General features: G+C 36.6%; 1 protein-coding gene across 2 annotated transcripts; it reads right to left on the reverse strand.

The window, feature by feature from the left end:
- Positions 1-905: 905 nt before the first annotated feature.
- On the reverse strand, positions 906-13,652 carry LOC138327000 (histone deacetylase complex subunit SAP30L-like). Of its 2 annotated transcripts, none has more exons than XM_069272961.1 (7): positions 13,494-13,652; positions 11,636-11,798; positions 10,587-10,663; positions 10,087-10,270; positions 9,595-9,717; positions 4,709-4,810; positions 906-2,516 (listed from the first exon to the last, which is right to left on the reverse strand). In XM_069272961.1, exons 2-7 carry the CDS (start codon positions 11,768-11,770, stop codon positions 2,388-2,390), a joined length of 750 nt encoding a protein of 249 aa, XP_069129062.1. In that variant the 5' UTR covers positions 11,771-11,798; positions 13,494-13,652; the 3' UTR covers positions 906-2,387. The 2 variants fall into 2 exon arrangements, with proteins under 2 accessions (XP_069129062.1, XP_069129063.1); XM_069272962.1 differs by having other exon boundaries at positions 11,636-11,794; positions 13,494-13,627.
- Positions 13,653-13,926: the final 274 nt, after the last annotated feature.

Consider the following 13,926-nt stretch of genomic DNA (forward strand, 5'->3'; position numbering starts at 1 on the left):
ATGATCTCTTTTTTTTTACCCCTGGACTATCTCATAATAAAACTGGAGGCAACAGAACAGGTAATTTACTCCTTTGATGCATATCAAAAGAGCCGTGTAATGGTACACTCTGGTTGACTGTGTCGGGCTTTAGATGGGCGTCGCTCTCTCTGTTGTCTTCAAAAGATTTATTTTGCTGGCTTGTGATTTGTTCAGATTTTTTTGTCTGAGCTGCCTTCAGTTTTACTATGAGAAAGTCTAGGGAAGAGATCCTAAGTAATCGGAACCCCTGGAGTATCAAGGATGATTTGTACTTGCCTGTTACTTAATATAAACCAAACCATTGCTGGTTATGATGTTGGAATTCCGTCACTCCATAGTCCTCTAGATCTAGTTTTATAAGATATTTCATTTGAATTACTGTGGTAAATGTACTCCTCCACCTTCTGAACTGGACACATTCATAAATGATCGGACGTGTTAATAGGAAACCATAATCAATAAGCAGCACAACATTTGAAAAGTATTATATAATTGATTAATGCCCCAGATCAGAGGCTGCAGAAAGTAACATTCTCTGTTTAATGTTGTGTCAAATAATGTCAAAAGTAAGATTACAGGACTGGTGAAAATCAAGGTGAAAGCTGGGCATAATGAGGTCAAAATCTGTACCACTACCTATCTTGTATGTCCCACTTCAATCACACAATGGTCCAAGCATTTACACTTGACAGAATTCAAAGGTGTGTGACATCAGTTGAAGAATTAGAGGTGACCATGTAATTATCAGATGGTTTGCAGATCACATACATGTAGAAAGTTAACTACCGGTATAAATTCATCCTTATCCTGCAGGTACATGTTTAAAAGACATTCAAAATAGTTACTACATGTATTTCAAAGATAAATATAGCAAAAAATAAATGTTCAGTTTCAAACATTTTAATATTTTCATAACAAATGGTACATTTCATACATATTTTACATTAATATTGTAAAATGACCATTTACTTATGTAGTGAAAATGTAGTTGTTTTCCTAGAAACATATTTTGCCATTATAACCAAAAAATATGATTTCTGGTATGTCTGAAAACATACTGGTATCTGTATTATCTAACCTAACAATCACATTTAACACAAGCAAATGGAGGCAGTAATTTAATAGAACAACGAGCCTTAATAAAGTAAAACTTTATTGGCACTTTCATTTTTACCTTCATCAAATGACTATTCAAAGGTAACTGCTTCTACCAATCCATTAGCACTATGAATCATTACAATTAAATCCTTATTTGAGACCTAAAATATATAACCTTAATTGATAAATATTGTACTGTGAAATTAGCACATTAAAATTTCAACACAAATTTAAAATTTAGCTGTTTATTATGCCCAGGAACTTGCCCTATGCAAAATACATTAGAGTGAAAGATGCACTGCATGTACAAGATCTTCTGATACCAAAAATAACTTTTAGTGTTAAACTGCATTAGATAAACATGAACAAAGGAAGAAATTTCTACAATCTGAATCTTGTTTTTGGTTGACAGCAGGGGAGCGTATGGCAGTCATTGTAATAAAATTATTTTAGAACTTTAAAATGTTTAACAAATGAATCAGTGATTTTTTCGACAGTGTACATGTATGAAGTGATCAGCCTCCAGCTTTACTGAGCTCTGTATATCCTTTGAGCATTAAAACTTGAAAAGTCATACAAAAGTCAGAGAGCACTTTATCATAACTACAAATTAATGTACTTTTCCTTACACCTCTGATACACACACATTCAATCTACAGTTAAACATAATTATTTCAGAGTATTAAATCAAAAAGTATTAACTTAAAACTGTTTAGCACAATATTTCTAACAATTCTGTCAAATGAAGATTTATATCATTTTTTCTGTGAACATATATTTCCATGCTATTAAGTCGAAAGTGAATTCAAAAATTCAATTCCTTCTTTTTATATACATTTCTAAGATTGTAGTAGCTGACCAAAAGTAGCTCCACCTATGGAAACCATTGGTAACCGACGATGAAGCTCAGGAATGGTCAAAATGAATACTCAACACATGTATAATGATCTTAACCTTAAGTTACATAATATCTATTATATGTATCGATATATCATTATTAAGACAATTTCAAATAATTCAAACTTAAAAACTTAAATTATTTGTTCAAATAGTTCATATAATTGTCATATAATTATAATACTAACAATGATGTCTATTTCTGTCATAAGTCTGAAAATGTCTATAAATAGATTTTATTTTGTTTTTAATTATTTCATTGATATTTTCTGAACAACAAATAAAAACAAATGCACTTAAATTGGTCATATTCAATAATAATCTCACACATTCTCAACCCCTCACATATACGTAACATCATAAATGAACAACTATGTGCTATTGACACTGTCCAAATGTTTCTGGTCAAATCGACTCTTGTAGTTTTTGGCCATGTAAATAAAGTACGTCAGAGCTTCCTTCTCATTCACTGTGATTGTCTTGAAGTGCCGAGCTACAGTCTGAAAAGTAAAATGATAATGTGTGAAACAACATGATTTGTAAATCAAGAATAAGAGGAAACAACTAAAACGATGCACACTGAATGTTACTGCCGACAATAATTTTTTGCCAGGACTGTAGGGAAAAAATCACTGCCACTGTGATGCAAGTTATCAAGGCTGCAGCGACAGTGTGCTGATGTAGTGATCGACATGTAACTGTTCAATGTATTATTACCTCGGCAGTAAACTATCTGTGTAAGTATATATAAGGACCTTACTTATACAAGACAACAATTGTATACCTGTAATACTGGTACATAAGCCATTAATTTATTATTAGGCCAAAAAAAAATTAATTCTTAGTTTCTCAGGCCCCGCCGCATCGACATTTACCCCCCCCCCCCCCCTTTGGATATAGTGACGATTGAGATATTTAAAAGCTGTTCTTAAAGACTGAGTAAGAATTTACATTTTCTACATGTGTTTTCATTGATTTTCATGTCCTTCAAGTGAGAAAAAAATAAAATGTTATCTGTCGCATTTGTTTTCAGAGAAATAAAAAATAAAAAATATTCCCGCCGCCCGCACGGACTTTTTAAAAAAGTGGCCTGAGAAACTAACAATTAATTTTTTTTGGCCTTAAATACTACTCATATTTTTTTTTATTTGTAAAAGAGGACAGGCTGGAAATTTAAGCAACCCAGCTAAAATAGACTTCCTAAACAAGAGGCCCAGAGGGCCTGTATCGCTCACCTGGTTTTTTGTTAGTAATTATCCCAAGACTCTGACAATTAGAAAAATAAGCAAAATTGACTCCCAAAGTTTAATTTTGAATCACAACCATACAATGATGCTATTGATACCATACAAATTTGCTATCCAATACATAGGTTCAGAGACAAAGTAATTTATATGAAAGTAGTAGCCTAATTGACCTTTTTGACCTCGCATCTATTGCCATCTAAGGCCCCGGGGGTCAGCCCTATCATTTGTACAATTTCAAATCCCAACCCTATAAGGATGCTACCATTGCATTATAAGTGCTCTTCCATTCTTAGTTGCAGAGAAGAAGTCGTTTATATGGAAATAGCTAAATTAACCCCTTTTGACCCCACCCTTCAGGCCCCCGGGGGTCAGCCCCATCATTTGCAAAATTTTGAATCCAAACCCTATAAGGATGTAACCATTGCATTATGAGCGTAATCCCATGTTAAGTTGCAGAGAAAAAGTCATTTATATGGAAATTGACCACTTATGACCCCGCTCCTCAGGTCCCCGGGGGTCAGCCCTATCATTTGCACAATTTGGAATCCCCACCCTATAAAGATGCTACCATGGCATTATGGGTGCTATACCATGCTTAGTTGCAGAGAAGAAGTCGTTTATACGGAAATAGCCAAATTGACACCTTTTGGCCCCGCCCCTCAGGCCCCCGGGAGGTCATCCCCATCATTTGTACAATTTTGAATCCCCACCCTATAAGGATGCTACTATTGCATTATGGGTGCTATCCCATGCTTGGTTTCAGAGAAGAAGTCATTTATATGGAAATAGCCAAATTGACCCCTTTTGACCCCGCCCATCAGGCCCCCCGGGGGTCAGCCCCATCATTTGTACAATTTTGAATCCCCACCCTATAACGATACTACCATTGCATTATGAGTGCTATCTCTTGCTTAGTTTCAGAGAAGAAGTCGTTTTTATGGAAATAGCCAAATTGACCCCATTTGACCCCGCCCCTCAGGCCCCCGGGGGGTCAGCCCCATCATTTGTACAATTTTGAATCCCCACCTTTTAAGGATGCTATCATTGCATTATGGGTGCTATCCCATGCTTGGTTTCAAAGAAGAAGTCGTTTATATGGAAATAGCCAAATTGACCCCTTTTGGCCCTGCCCCTCAGGCCCCCGGGGGATCAGCCCCATCATTTGTACAATTTTCAGTTAGTAGCCCATAAGGATGCTACCAGTCAAATTTTGTTGAAATCCGACCAGCGGTTATGGAGAAGAAGTCAATTGTTGACGGACGACGGACGCTGCGGTATCCCATAAGCTCACATCGGTCCTTCGGACCAGGTGAGCTAAAAAGACTTGACAGTTTTTTATGAACAGTACATGAAATATTTTAATCATTTCTATCAGACACTTGTCCATTGATTTTGTATAATTTGGACCAAGGTATGTTTAATTGCCTATATATGTGTGTCCTTACATCTGCTAGTTGTGCCTTGTTATTCATTCCCGGTCTTGTCATCAGTTTGTAATGGCGTTTATATCTCCTCAATGTGTTCACAGGCATTTGGAAAAAATCAATCTGTAATAAACAAAATTTTATAAAATTCTGATTGAAATGTTGAGTGCTGTAGATTTATAAAATTCTGATTGAAATGTTGAGTGCCGTAGATTTATAAAATTCTGATTTAAATGTTGGGTGCCGTAGATTTATAAAATTCTGATTGAAATGTTGAGTGCCGTAGATTTATAAAATTCTGATTGAAATGTTGGGTGCTGTAGATTTATAAAATTCTGAATGAACTGTTGGGTGACGTAGATTTATAAAATTCTGATTGAAATGTTGAGTGACATAGATTTTTAAAATTCTGAGATTTATAAAATTCTGAGATTTATAAAATTCTGATTAAAATGTTGAGTGCAGTAGATTTTAGTGTTTCCCACAGGGGAAAAAAGGGCATGGTGCTGGGTTTTGAAAAGGGCACCTTGACCGCGATAAATATTCATCAGAGGGGCGCAAAGGTTATATCGACGACTTCTAATACAAGGGAAAATCTTTAAAACTAACTGCCTTGTTGTTTATTTAATTCTAGTTCAACTTAATTTAATTTAAATGCTTTAAACTCTCTGAGTTGCTAAGTAATATTAGGACATTTATTTAATTATTCTGAGTGAAAAAATGCTTTTGGAAATTGTAATCTGCCGATCATATGATCATGACTATAACTGATTCACAAGAAAGATCTAAATTTCATTTAAATTAATTAAAAGAATGGGGAAAATGCAAAATGTATTCCTTTTTTCAATCCAATTACCTTTATTTTAATATATATCTTTAAGACTTTATTGAAATATTAAAAATACTGTATTGAATTGAATATGATAACATGTTTCATAATAATGGATAATTAATTAAAATAATATTCTAAATTTACAAGCACTGAATTAAGACAAGAGGCCCATGGGCCTTAACGGTCATCTGACTATTAGTACAATACAACATAATCGTTTAAAGATTTTAGCCTATTTGACCACTGTGACCTTGATTGAAGGTCAAGGTAATTCATTTGAACAAACTTGGTAGTCCTTCATCCCAGCATGCTACATGCCCAATATCAGTACCCTGGGCCTTCTGGTTCTTAAGAAGAATTCATTTAAAGATTTTAGCCTATTTGACCCCTGTGACCTTGAATGAAGATCAAGGTCATTCATTTGGACAAACTTGGTAGCCCTTCATCCCAGCATGCCACAGGCCTAATATCAGGTCTCTAGGCCTCATAGTTATTCACAAGAATTTGTTTAAATGATTTTAGCCTATTTGACCACTGTGACCTTGAATGAAGGTTAAGGTCATTCATTTGAACAAACTTGGTAGCCCTTCATCCAAGCATGTCACAGTCCCAATATCAGTACCCTGGGCCTTCTGGTTCTTGAGAAGAAGTCGTTTAAAGATTTTAGCCTATTTGACCCTCGTGACCTTGAATGAAGGTCAAGGTCATTTATTTGAACAAACTTGGTAGCCCTTCATCCAAGCATCCTACAGGCCAAATATCAGTACCCTGGGCCTTCTGGTTCTTGAGAAGAAGTCGTTTAAAGATTTTAGCCTTTTTGACACCGTGACCTTGAATGAAGGTTAAGGTCATTCATTAGAACAAACTTGGTAGCCCTTCATCCAAGCATGTCACAGTCCCAATATCAGTACCCTGGGCCTTCTGGTTCTTGAGAAGAAGTCGTTTAAAGATTTTAGCCTATTTGACCCTCGTGACCTTGAATGAAGGTCAAGGTCATTTATTTGAACAAACTTGGTAGCCCTTCATCCCAGCATCCTACAGGGCAAATATCAGTACCCTGGGCCTTCTGGTTCTTGAGAAGAAGTTGTTTAAAGATTTTAGCCTTTTTGACCCTCGTGACCTTGAATGAAGGTCAAGGTCATTTATTTGAACAAACTTGGTAGCCCTTCATCCCAGCATGCCACAGGCCTAATATCAGGTCTCTAGGCCTCTTAGTTATTCACAAGCAGTTGTTTAAAGGATTTTAGCCTATTTGACCCCTGTGACCTTGAATGAAGGTCAAGGTCATTTATTTGAACTAACTTGGTAGCCCTTCATCCCAGCATCCTACAGGGCAAATATCAGTACCCTGGGCCTTCTGGTTCTTGAGAAGAAGTTGTTTAAAGATTTTAGCCTTTTTGACCCCCGTGACCTTGAATGAAGGTTAAGGTCATTCATTTGAACAAACTTGGTAGCCCTTCATCCAAGCATGTCACAGTCCCAATATCAGTACCCTGGGCCTTCTGGTTCTTGAGAAGAAGTCGTTTAAAGATTTTAGCCTATTTGACCCTCGTGACCTTGAATGAAGGTCAAGGTCATTTATTTGAACAAACTTGGTAGCCCTTCATCCCAGCATCCTACAGGGCAAATATCAGTACCCTGGGCCTTCTGGTTCTTGAGAAGAAGTTGTTTAAAGATTTTAGCCTTTTTGACCCTCGTGACCTTGAATGAAGGTCAAGGTCATTTATTTGAACAAACTTGGTAGCCCTTCATCCCTGCATGCCACAGGCCTAATATCAGGTCTCTAGGCCTCTTAGTTATTCACAAGCAGTTGTTTAAAGGATTTTAGCCTATTTGACCCCTGTGACCTTGAATGAAGGTCAAGGTCATTTATTCGAACAAACTTTGTAGCCCTTCATCCAAGCATGTCACAGTCCTAATATCAGTACCCTGGACCTTCTGGTTCTTGAGAAGAAGTTGTTTAAAGATTTTAGCCTTTTTGACCCCTGTGACCTTGATTGAAGGTCAAGGTCATTCATTTGAACAAATTTGGTAGCCCTTCATCCAATCATGTCACAGGCCCAATATCAGTACCCTGGGCCTTCTGGTTCTTGAGAAGAAGTTGTTTAAAGATTTTAGCCTTTTTGACCCACGAGACCTTGAATGAAGGTCAAGGTCATTTATTTGAACAAACTTTGTAGCCCTTCATCCCAGCATGCCACAGGCCTAATATCAGGTCTCTAGGCCTCTTAGTTATTCTCAAGAAGTTATTTAAAGGATTTTAGCCTATTTGACCCCTGTGACCTTGAATGAAGGTCAAGGTCATTTATTTGAACAAACTTGGTAGCCCTTCATCCCAGCATCCTACAGGGCAAATATCAGTACCCTGGGCCTTCTGGTTCTTGAGAAGAAGTTGTTTAAAAGATTTTAGCCTATTTGACCCTCGTGACCTTGAATGAAGGTCAAGGTCATTTATTTGAACAAACTTGGTAGCCCTTCATCCCAGCATGCCACAGGCCTAATATCAGGTCTCTAGGCCTCTTAGTTATTCACAAGAAGTTGTTTAAAGGATTTTAGCCTATTTGACCCTCGTGACCTTGAATGAAGGTCAAGGTCATTTATTCGAACAAACTTGGTAGCCCTTCATCCCAGCATCCTACAGGGCAAATATCAGTACCCTGGGCCTTCTGGTTCTTGAGAAGAAGTTGTTTAAAATTTTTTAGCCTTTTTGACCCCTGTGACCTTGAATGAAGGTCAAGGTCATTCATTTGAACAAACTTGGTAGCCCTCCATCCCAGCAACCTACACGCCAAATATGAGTACCCTGGGCCTTCTGGTTCTTGAGAAGAAGTCGTTTGAATAAAAAATTTACGCACGGCGCACGGCGCACGGCGGACGGCGGACGGCGGACGGCGGACGGCGCACGGCCGGTGCATGATGACAATAGGTCATCCTGACCCTTCGGGTCAGATGACCTAAAAATACAAATTATTGTTAGAGTAGTATTCAAAATATTTTAATTTAATCTGATAGAGAAAAAAATTGATTTCTTTTCAATTTGGTTCATTTTTTAATTACTTTACTTTTAATAATTTTATTGTTATTAATATATCTTTTTTTAAAATAAATTCACATCGAAATATTAACAAATTATTATACTGTTTTCATTTTTAAAAACGTGAATATTAATAAAATCCTGAAATTCAATACTTCCGGATCTTCTATTACAATACTCTCAAAATGGCGGCCATTACGATTGCAAAGCTTGTGACGTCCATCAGATATAGATAGGCCTATTAAACATTAAAAACGTGAGTAAATCATTTACAGTTGTAAGCAGTATTTGTTTTTTCGGGTAATGCTCACTAGCTGTAGTCATAAAACTTATTGAAAGGCCAGCTGATTGTTTTCTAAGCTGCCGATCGGCTCCTTGACTTCAGCTTACGTAATACACAGACCTGAAAGTGACACCACAAGTCAAGGTGGAAATAGCCCAAGGCTGCTAATTAGGGCCACTGGGGTGTTGGTCAGGGGGTCAGGGAGTGGTCATACCTCTTTTGTTAACTTAATTATCAAGCCACTGCCTGGTATTTTGGTAGTGTAGTAAAACTGTTCTGGGGACAAACAGGGCACGGCGTTAGGTAATAGGGGCATGGCGTCAGGTAAAAAGGGGCACGGCGTGGCGCCATGCTAATCGGTGCTGTGGGAAACACCAGATTTATAAAATTCTGATTGAAATGTTGAGTGCCGTAGATTTATAAAATTCTGATTGAAATGTTGAGTGCCGTAGATTTATAAAATTCTGATTGAAATGTTGGGTTCTGCAGATTTATAAAATTCTGATTGAAAATGTTGGGTGCCGTAGTAAGTGCTGTTAGACAGGTTTGGTAAAATCTTGTGAATGCACATGGGAATCGACCTTCAAATGAGGTATTTAATCATAGTATTGAAATGAAAATACCTTAATTCTAAATCTAATTTTAGGAGGAGTAGTCGCTTGATTTGTTTGTATCTAAAGATGTACAGACAGGTATAGAACATAGACAGTATACCCCCCCCCCCCCCCCCCCCCCCCCGTAATAGTTTGGACATTTACCTCTGGCAGATCTTCCTCTAAGTTAGGAGAACCATTACCATCCTCGCTGTCTTTCCTCTTCCTCTTTGCCCGCACGCTCTGTATCACATTCTTGTGGTAATCACAGATATAAATGTGGGCTACCTGTTGATAAAGAAAGGAAAATATTAGGACTGTTGTTTTTTTTAATGTGACAATAACATAGAGAGAGAAAAAGAAAAAAAAATCATCAGCAGTCTAAAAGGAGGTGATTTTAATAAAATTTGTAAAGACTTACAGTCTAATATTACAATAAGTTTGATATATAAAGTTCAAGGTCCAGGGGGAAATAACTGTTCTTCAAATACATACATACTCCCATAAATCATTGTCACAAACAGACTTGAGTCTGCATTTAATACAGTAAATTATGTTTGCAGTATAACTACTACAAAAACTTGCACTATTGTCTCTCATTTATTTGAGTTAGGGTTGCTGTAGTGACACCTGATGTATGCCTACTTTGCTACTTACACTATCATCTCTAACCAATTTGAGTTTGCGTTGCTGTACAGTCTTCTGTATACGTTTACTGTAGCTAGCGTTGCCTGCTTGGTTGGTACATCTCACTCCAGAATCAAACAGACAACAGATCTGGTCGTGCCCCCCACGGCTATCCTCCTCCGTACTGAAGCCATTCATGGACATATCTTCTGGCCTGAAAGTTTTATATTTATCAAATTTAATCATGAGTGTGCTTTTGTAATTATATAATTTTAATGTTCTGCTAGGATTCTGTCAATTCTTTGATTAGCTTCTTGTATTATCATATACCTGATGTTCTAAACTCTTAATAATAACCCATAATTCAAGAGATAGCCAGGTTTATAAGGGTTTAATTACTATAAACTAAGAAAGAAAACATCATAAAACTGCATCAGAATTTACTGGGATGAGAAAAGGAACAGTTGTGACAAGTTGTACTACACATAATCTGCATAAAAACTTTGAATTTATGACCTGAAATAACCAACCTTGGGTTCCTCTGTTTGGGTCTATGGAGCCACAGGTGAGTTTTTCTTCTTCTCTTTTTTTCCTTGAACTTGTTTGTCTGTGAAAATCAAATTACAACATAAAGTTACAGATTGTAAATATTTCAGACAAAGAGCAATTATCATCATCAATAAGCATAAATCAACAGCTTTTTTCCAATGTCAAATAGCAAGAATGACTATATATATACAGCAATGCTGTGCTCACTCTATGGATAGCATTTTGGGCAATATGCTCATGGTAGGCACTAACTGCTAAAATGAAAATACCTGGTAGTCATTTAAGCATTTTTTGTCGAACCATTTTTTTTAGTGATGGAAGAAAACATTTTTGTAATTTCATTTCTTTAGTACATTCTAAATACCTGAGCTATCAAATCTATATAATTCAAGATGGAATTTAAGTGCCTAACATTTGTCATTCCAAGTGTTACACTGAAAAAACTATGGCCTTGAGAAATAGAAAGGAATATGTGGAGGAGTATGAAGATACGTTGCTCTTTTGTTATTTTCTTTCTTTACTTTTAGCAATTAAAAGTATTGCAAATTTTGCTCTATGCGCAATTGTAGATATCACTCATATTTTTTTTTATAATTTTTAAGACAAAAATGTGACTTTGTGGAGAACTAGGTGCATTCTGCTGAAAACATTCTTTTTTGCTAAGAAAAAAGAAAGGTTTTAGCAACTTTTGCTAAGGTGTTTTCTGATCTAGAGTTACTAGTGCTATCTATAGCCATAACAAGTGCTAACATGAAGATCACACAGGTGTTTCAATGTATTACTGACATTAAACATCAACACATCACAATTCTAAAACAAAATCTCCGCAGAACGACAGGTGTTACATTTGATTTATACAGAAACAAACTTCTACAAATTACAGTGATTTAACATATGACCTGAAAGCATAGACAGCAAAAAAATAAGCATGAAATTCACAAATTTGTTTAATGACCCAAGAGAACTTATTAAAAAGTGTACATGTGCGGATAACACCTGCTAAGAAAGTGGTTCACTACTTTATACTTACCAGTTCAAGATTCAAATAATCATCTGACTTATGCTGAAGTGTGTCCTCGACAACTTTACACAGAGATGGTAGCGCAGAATAGCTGTGTATTATGTTGCTATGTTTACTGGCTATTGTAGAAGGGTCTAAGCTCATCGCATTAGAACATCACTAATATAACTATCTGGAAGAAAGAACACAAATTTACTTTAATTCAAAATTAATTTGAACAGAAATACAATGTGATTTTACAACAAATTGTAAATGATCATGTAATAAGGTGCTATTTACCTTGTTTATTTTTGATAGTGTCAAGTCTTAACAAAAAGTTATCACATTTAGACATTGTGCATTATGATGCACATTTCAACTGATGGAGAGGGCAGTCCTGATCTTGAATTTTACACACATAAGTGTCACATAGTCTCTGTCACTTAGCTCATTGTGTATGTGTAAAAGCCTAAAAGGAGAGGAGAAAATGTAGCGGCCAGACCAGGATTCGAACCCTGGACCCTTAGAACACTAGCCGAATGCTCTACCAACTGAGCTACCTGGTCACCGATGATCGACCCAGTTCAATCCCGCTACATGTGTAAGGTATGTGATAGAGCTGATTAGAGCGGCATGTTATAAATGTAAAGTGTTAAATACAGTCTCAGATCTTTCTCTTGGCTGCTGGAGCACAAACCTGGCTCACATGTTTTCTTGTTTCTGTCACTCAGTTGACATATCTAGCCAGCTTCCTTTGTTAAGCTGGTTTCAAATTTCAAATCCATAGCTGGTGCCATTGTTATTTAGATAACTGATAATAACTATTTTACTTTTACTTCCTTGTGAAACTTTAAGGACTTTGAATACCATGCGGGACTGATGCCAGCTAGGAACCAAGGTTGGTTGGTGGCTTTCCTACCCAATCTAAATCTGGCATGTCCTTACTAATGACTCTGGCTGTTAATTAAGCTGGGCATGTCTTGTTGTGCACAAGTGTCACATTAATTTAACCGTTTACTTCCAAGCCGACAGTCCTGAAGTATCGTAAATATTATCTGGTTGATAATTCCTTGTGCTCAACTGTCATACATTATATAGATATAGGATAGCTAGAATATTATATGGATGTAATAATTCAAGTCTCCATGGTGCTCAAATATTGAGGTGACAATTCATCAACTCATTGATTGATTTCCTGGTCAGTAACGTTCACTTGTAAAGTTCTGTTCACTCAAGAGGAGTGAGAATGCAGGTTCTATCAAACTAAACCCATAACTGTCACTTGTGAACGACAAACAGTGAACGATGTGACACTTTTACTTCACACCTTATTTTTAAAATCGACTTTTTCAACATTAGGCCTACTGCTGCAAGGGATCCTCATTTCAAGACCAACAATTTGTAGGTGCAGATTAGGTAGGATGTCTGTATCTACCTCAGGGGAATTTAAATGACACCTGTCACTTAGCATGCAAATAGAATCAATATGTCCACTGAATTAATTACCACCAGGCGCGACAGGATCTTGTCTGGATAAGAAAACATGTCCACAACATCATTTTGTTTTGATATTAACGAGTCCACTCCAGTTCACATGCATGATGAGCAGACGATGATTTCCCATATAAATGGAATTGATCAAATTTACATTTGCTTACAAAGATTTTCTTTTGTATATTGTTCAAATCGTCCATTATTTCCTGCTGAACATTGTGTCTAAAATATGTGCTTTCTAAAATCATGGCACTGTTTTGTTTGTGCAAGCTTGGAGTTTCAGTCCCAACACAACCTCACCTCGGTCAGAATGAGGATCCTAGCTATCGGTTTCTATTAACAATAACCTATTTTTACTGATAAGTAGGCTAATGTACAGTTGATGTTAACTTACATTCGTTTTGTCGAATTCAGAGGGTGAAATAATATCCAGTCCAGTAAAATAGCAGTAAGCTTTGCCATAACACACTTAAACCTCAAGATACGCAGTGAAATGGCGGCCTCTCTTTTGAGCATGAAAAGGTCAGAGTTCGTGGTGACGTATATATATCTCCATATTTGGGCTATTAGGCTCCTCCCATCTATCCATTCACAACAACTTTTTACTATGACGGCGACAAAAATATCAAAGTGTCTTTAAACTATTTAAAAAATAAAATAGTGCCAACAATGCCTCGTTGGATGGAAATGTTAAACCTGAATTATACTTCCTTGAAATTTACTCGTTTTCTGTGTTAAAACTTTACTGGACTTTTTTAGAGAAAAAAAACTGTTTCAAAACACGCCTTGTGATTCAGGTGTCATGTTCCCGCTTGTGTGTATCACGT

Source organism: Argopecten irradians, chromosome 7 (genome assembly GCF_041381155.1).
Source record: "Argopecten irradians isolate NY chromosome 7, Ai_NY, whole genome shotgun sequence".
Lineage (NCBI taxonomy): Eukaryota > Metazoa > Mollusca > Bivalvia > Pectinida > Pectinidae > Argopecten > Argopecten irradians.

Excerpts from the sequence above, each read along its gene's own strand:
- LOC138327000 (XM_069272961.1), bottom strand. The coding sequence starts at position 11,770 with ATGAGCTTAGACCCTTCTACAATAGCCAGTAAACATAGCAACATAATA. Across the intron at positions 10,271-10,586 it reads CCCAAACAGAGGAACCCAAG|GCCAGAAGATATGTCCATGA; the intron begins GTTGGTTATTTC and ends TAAAACTTTCAG. Across the intron at positions 9,718-10,086 it reads AATTGGTTAGAGATGATAGT|GTAGCCCACATTTATATCTG; the intron begins GTAAGTAGCAAA and ends CTTTATCAACAG.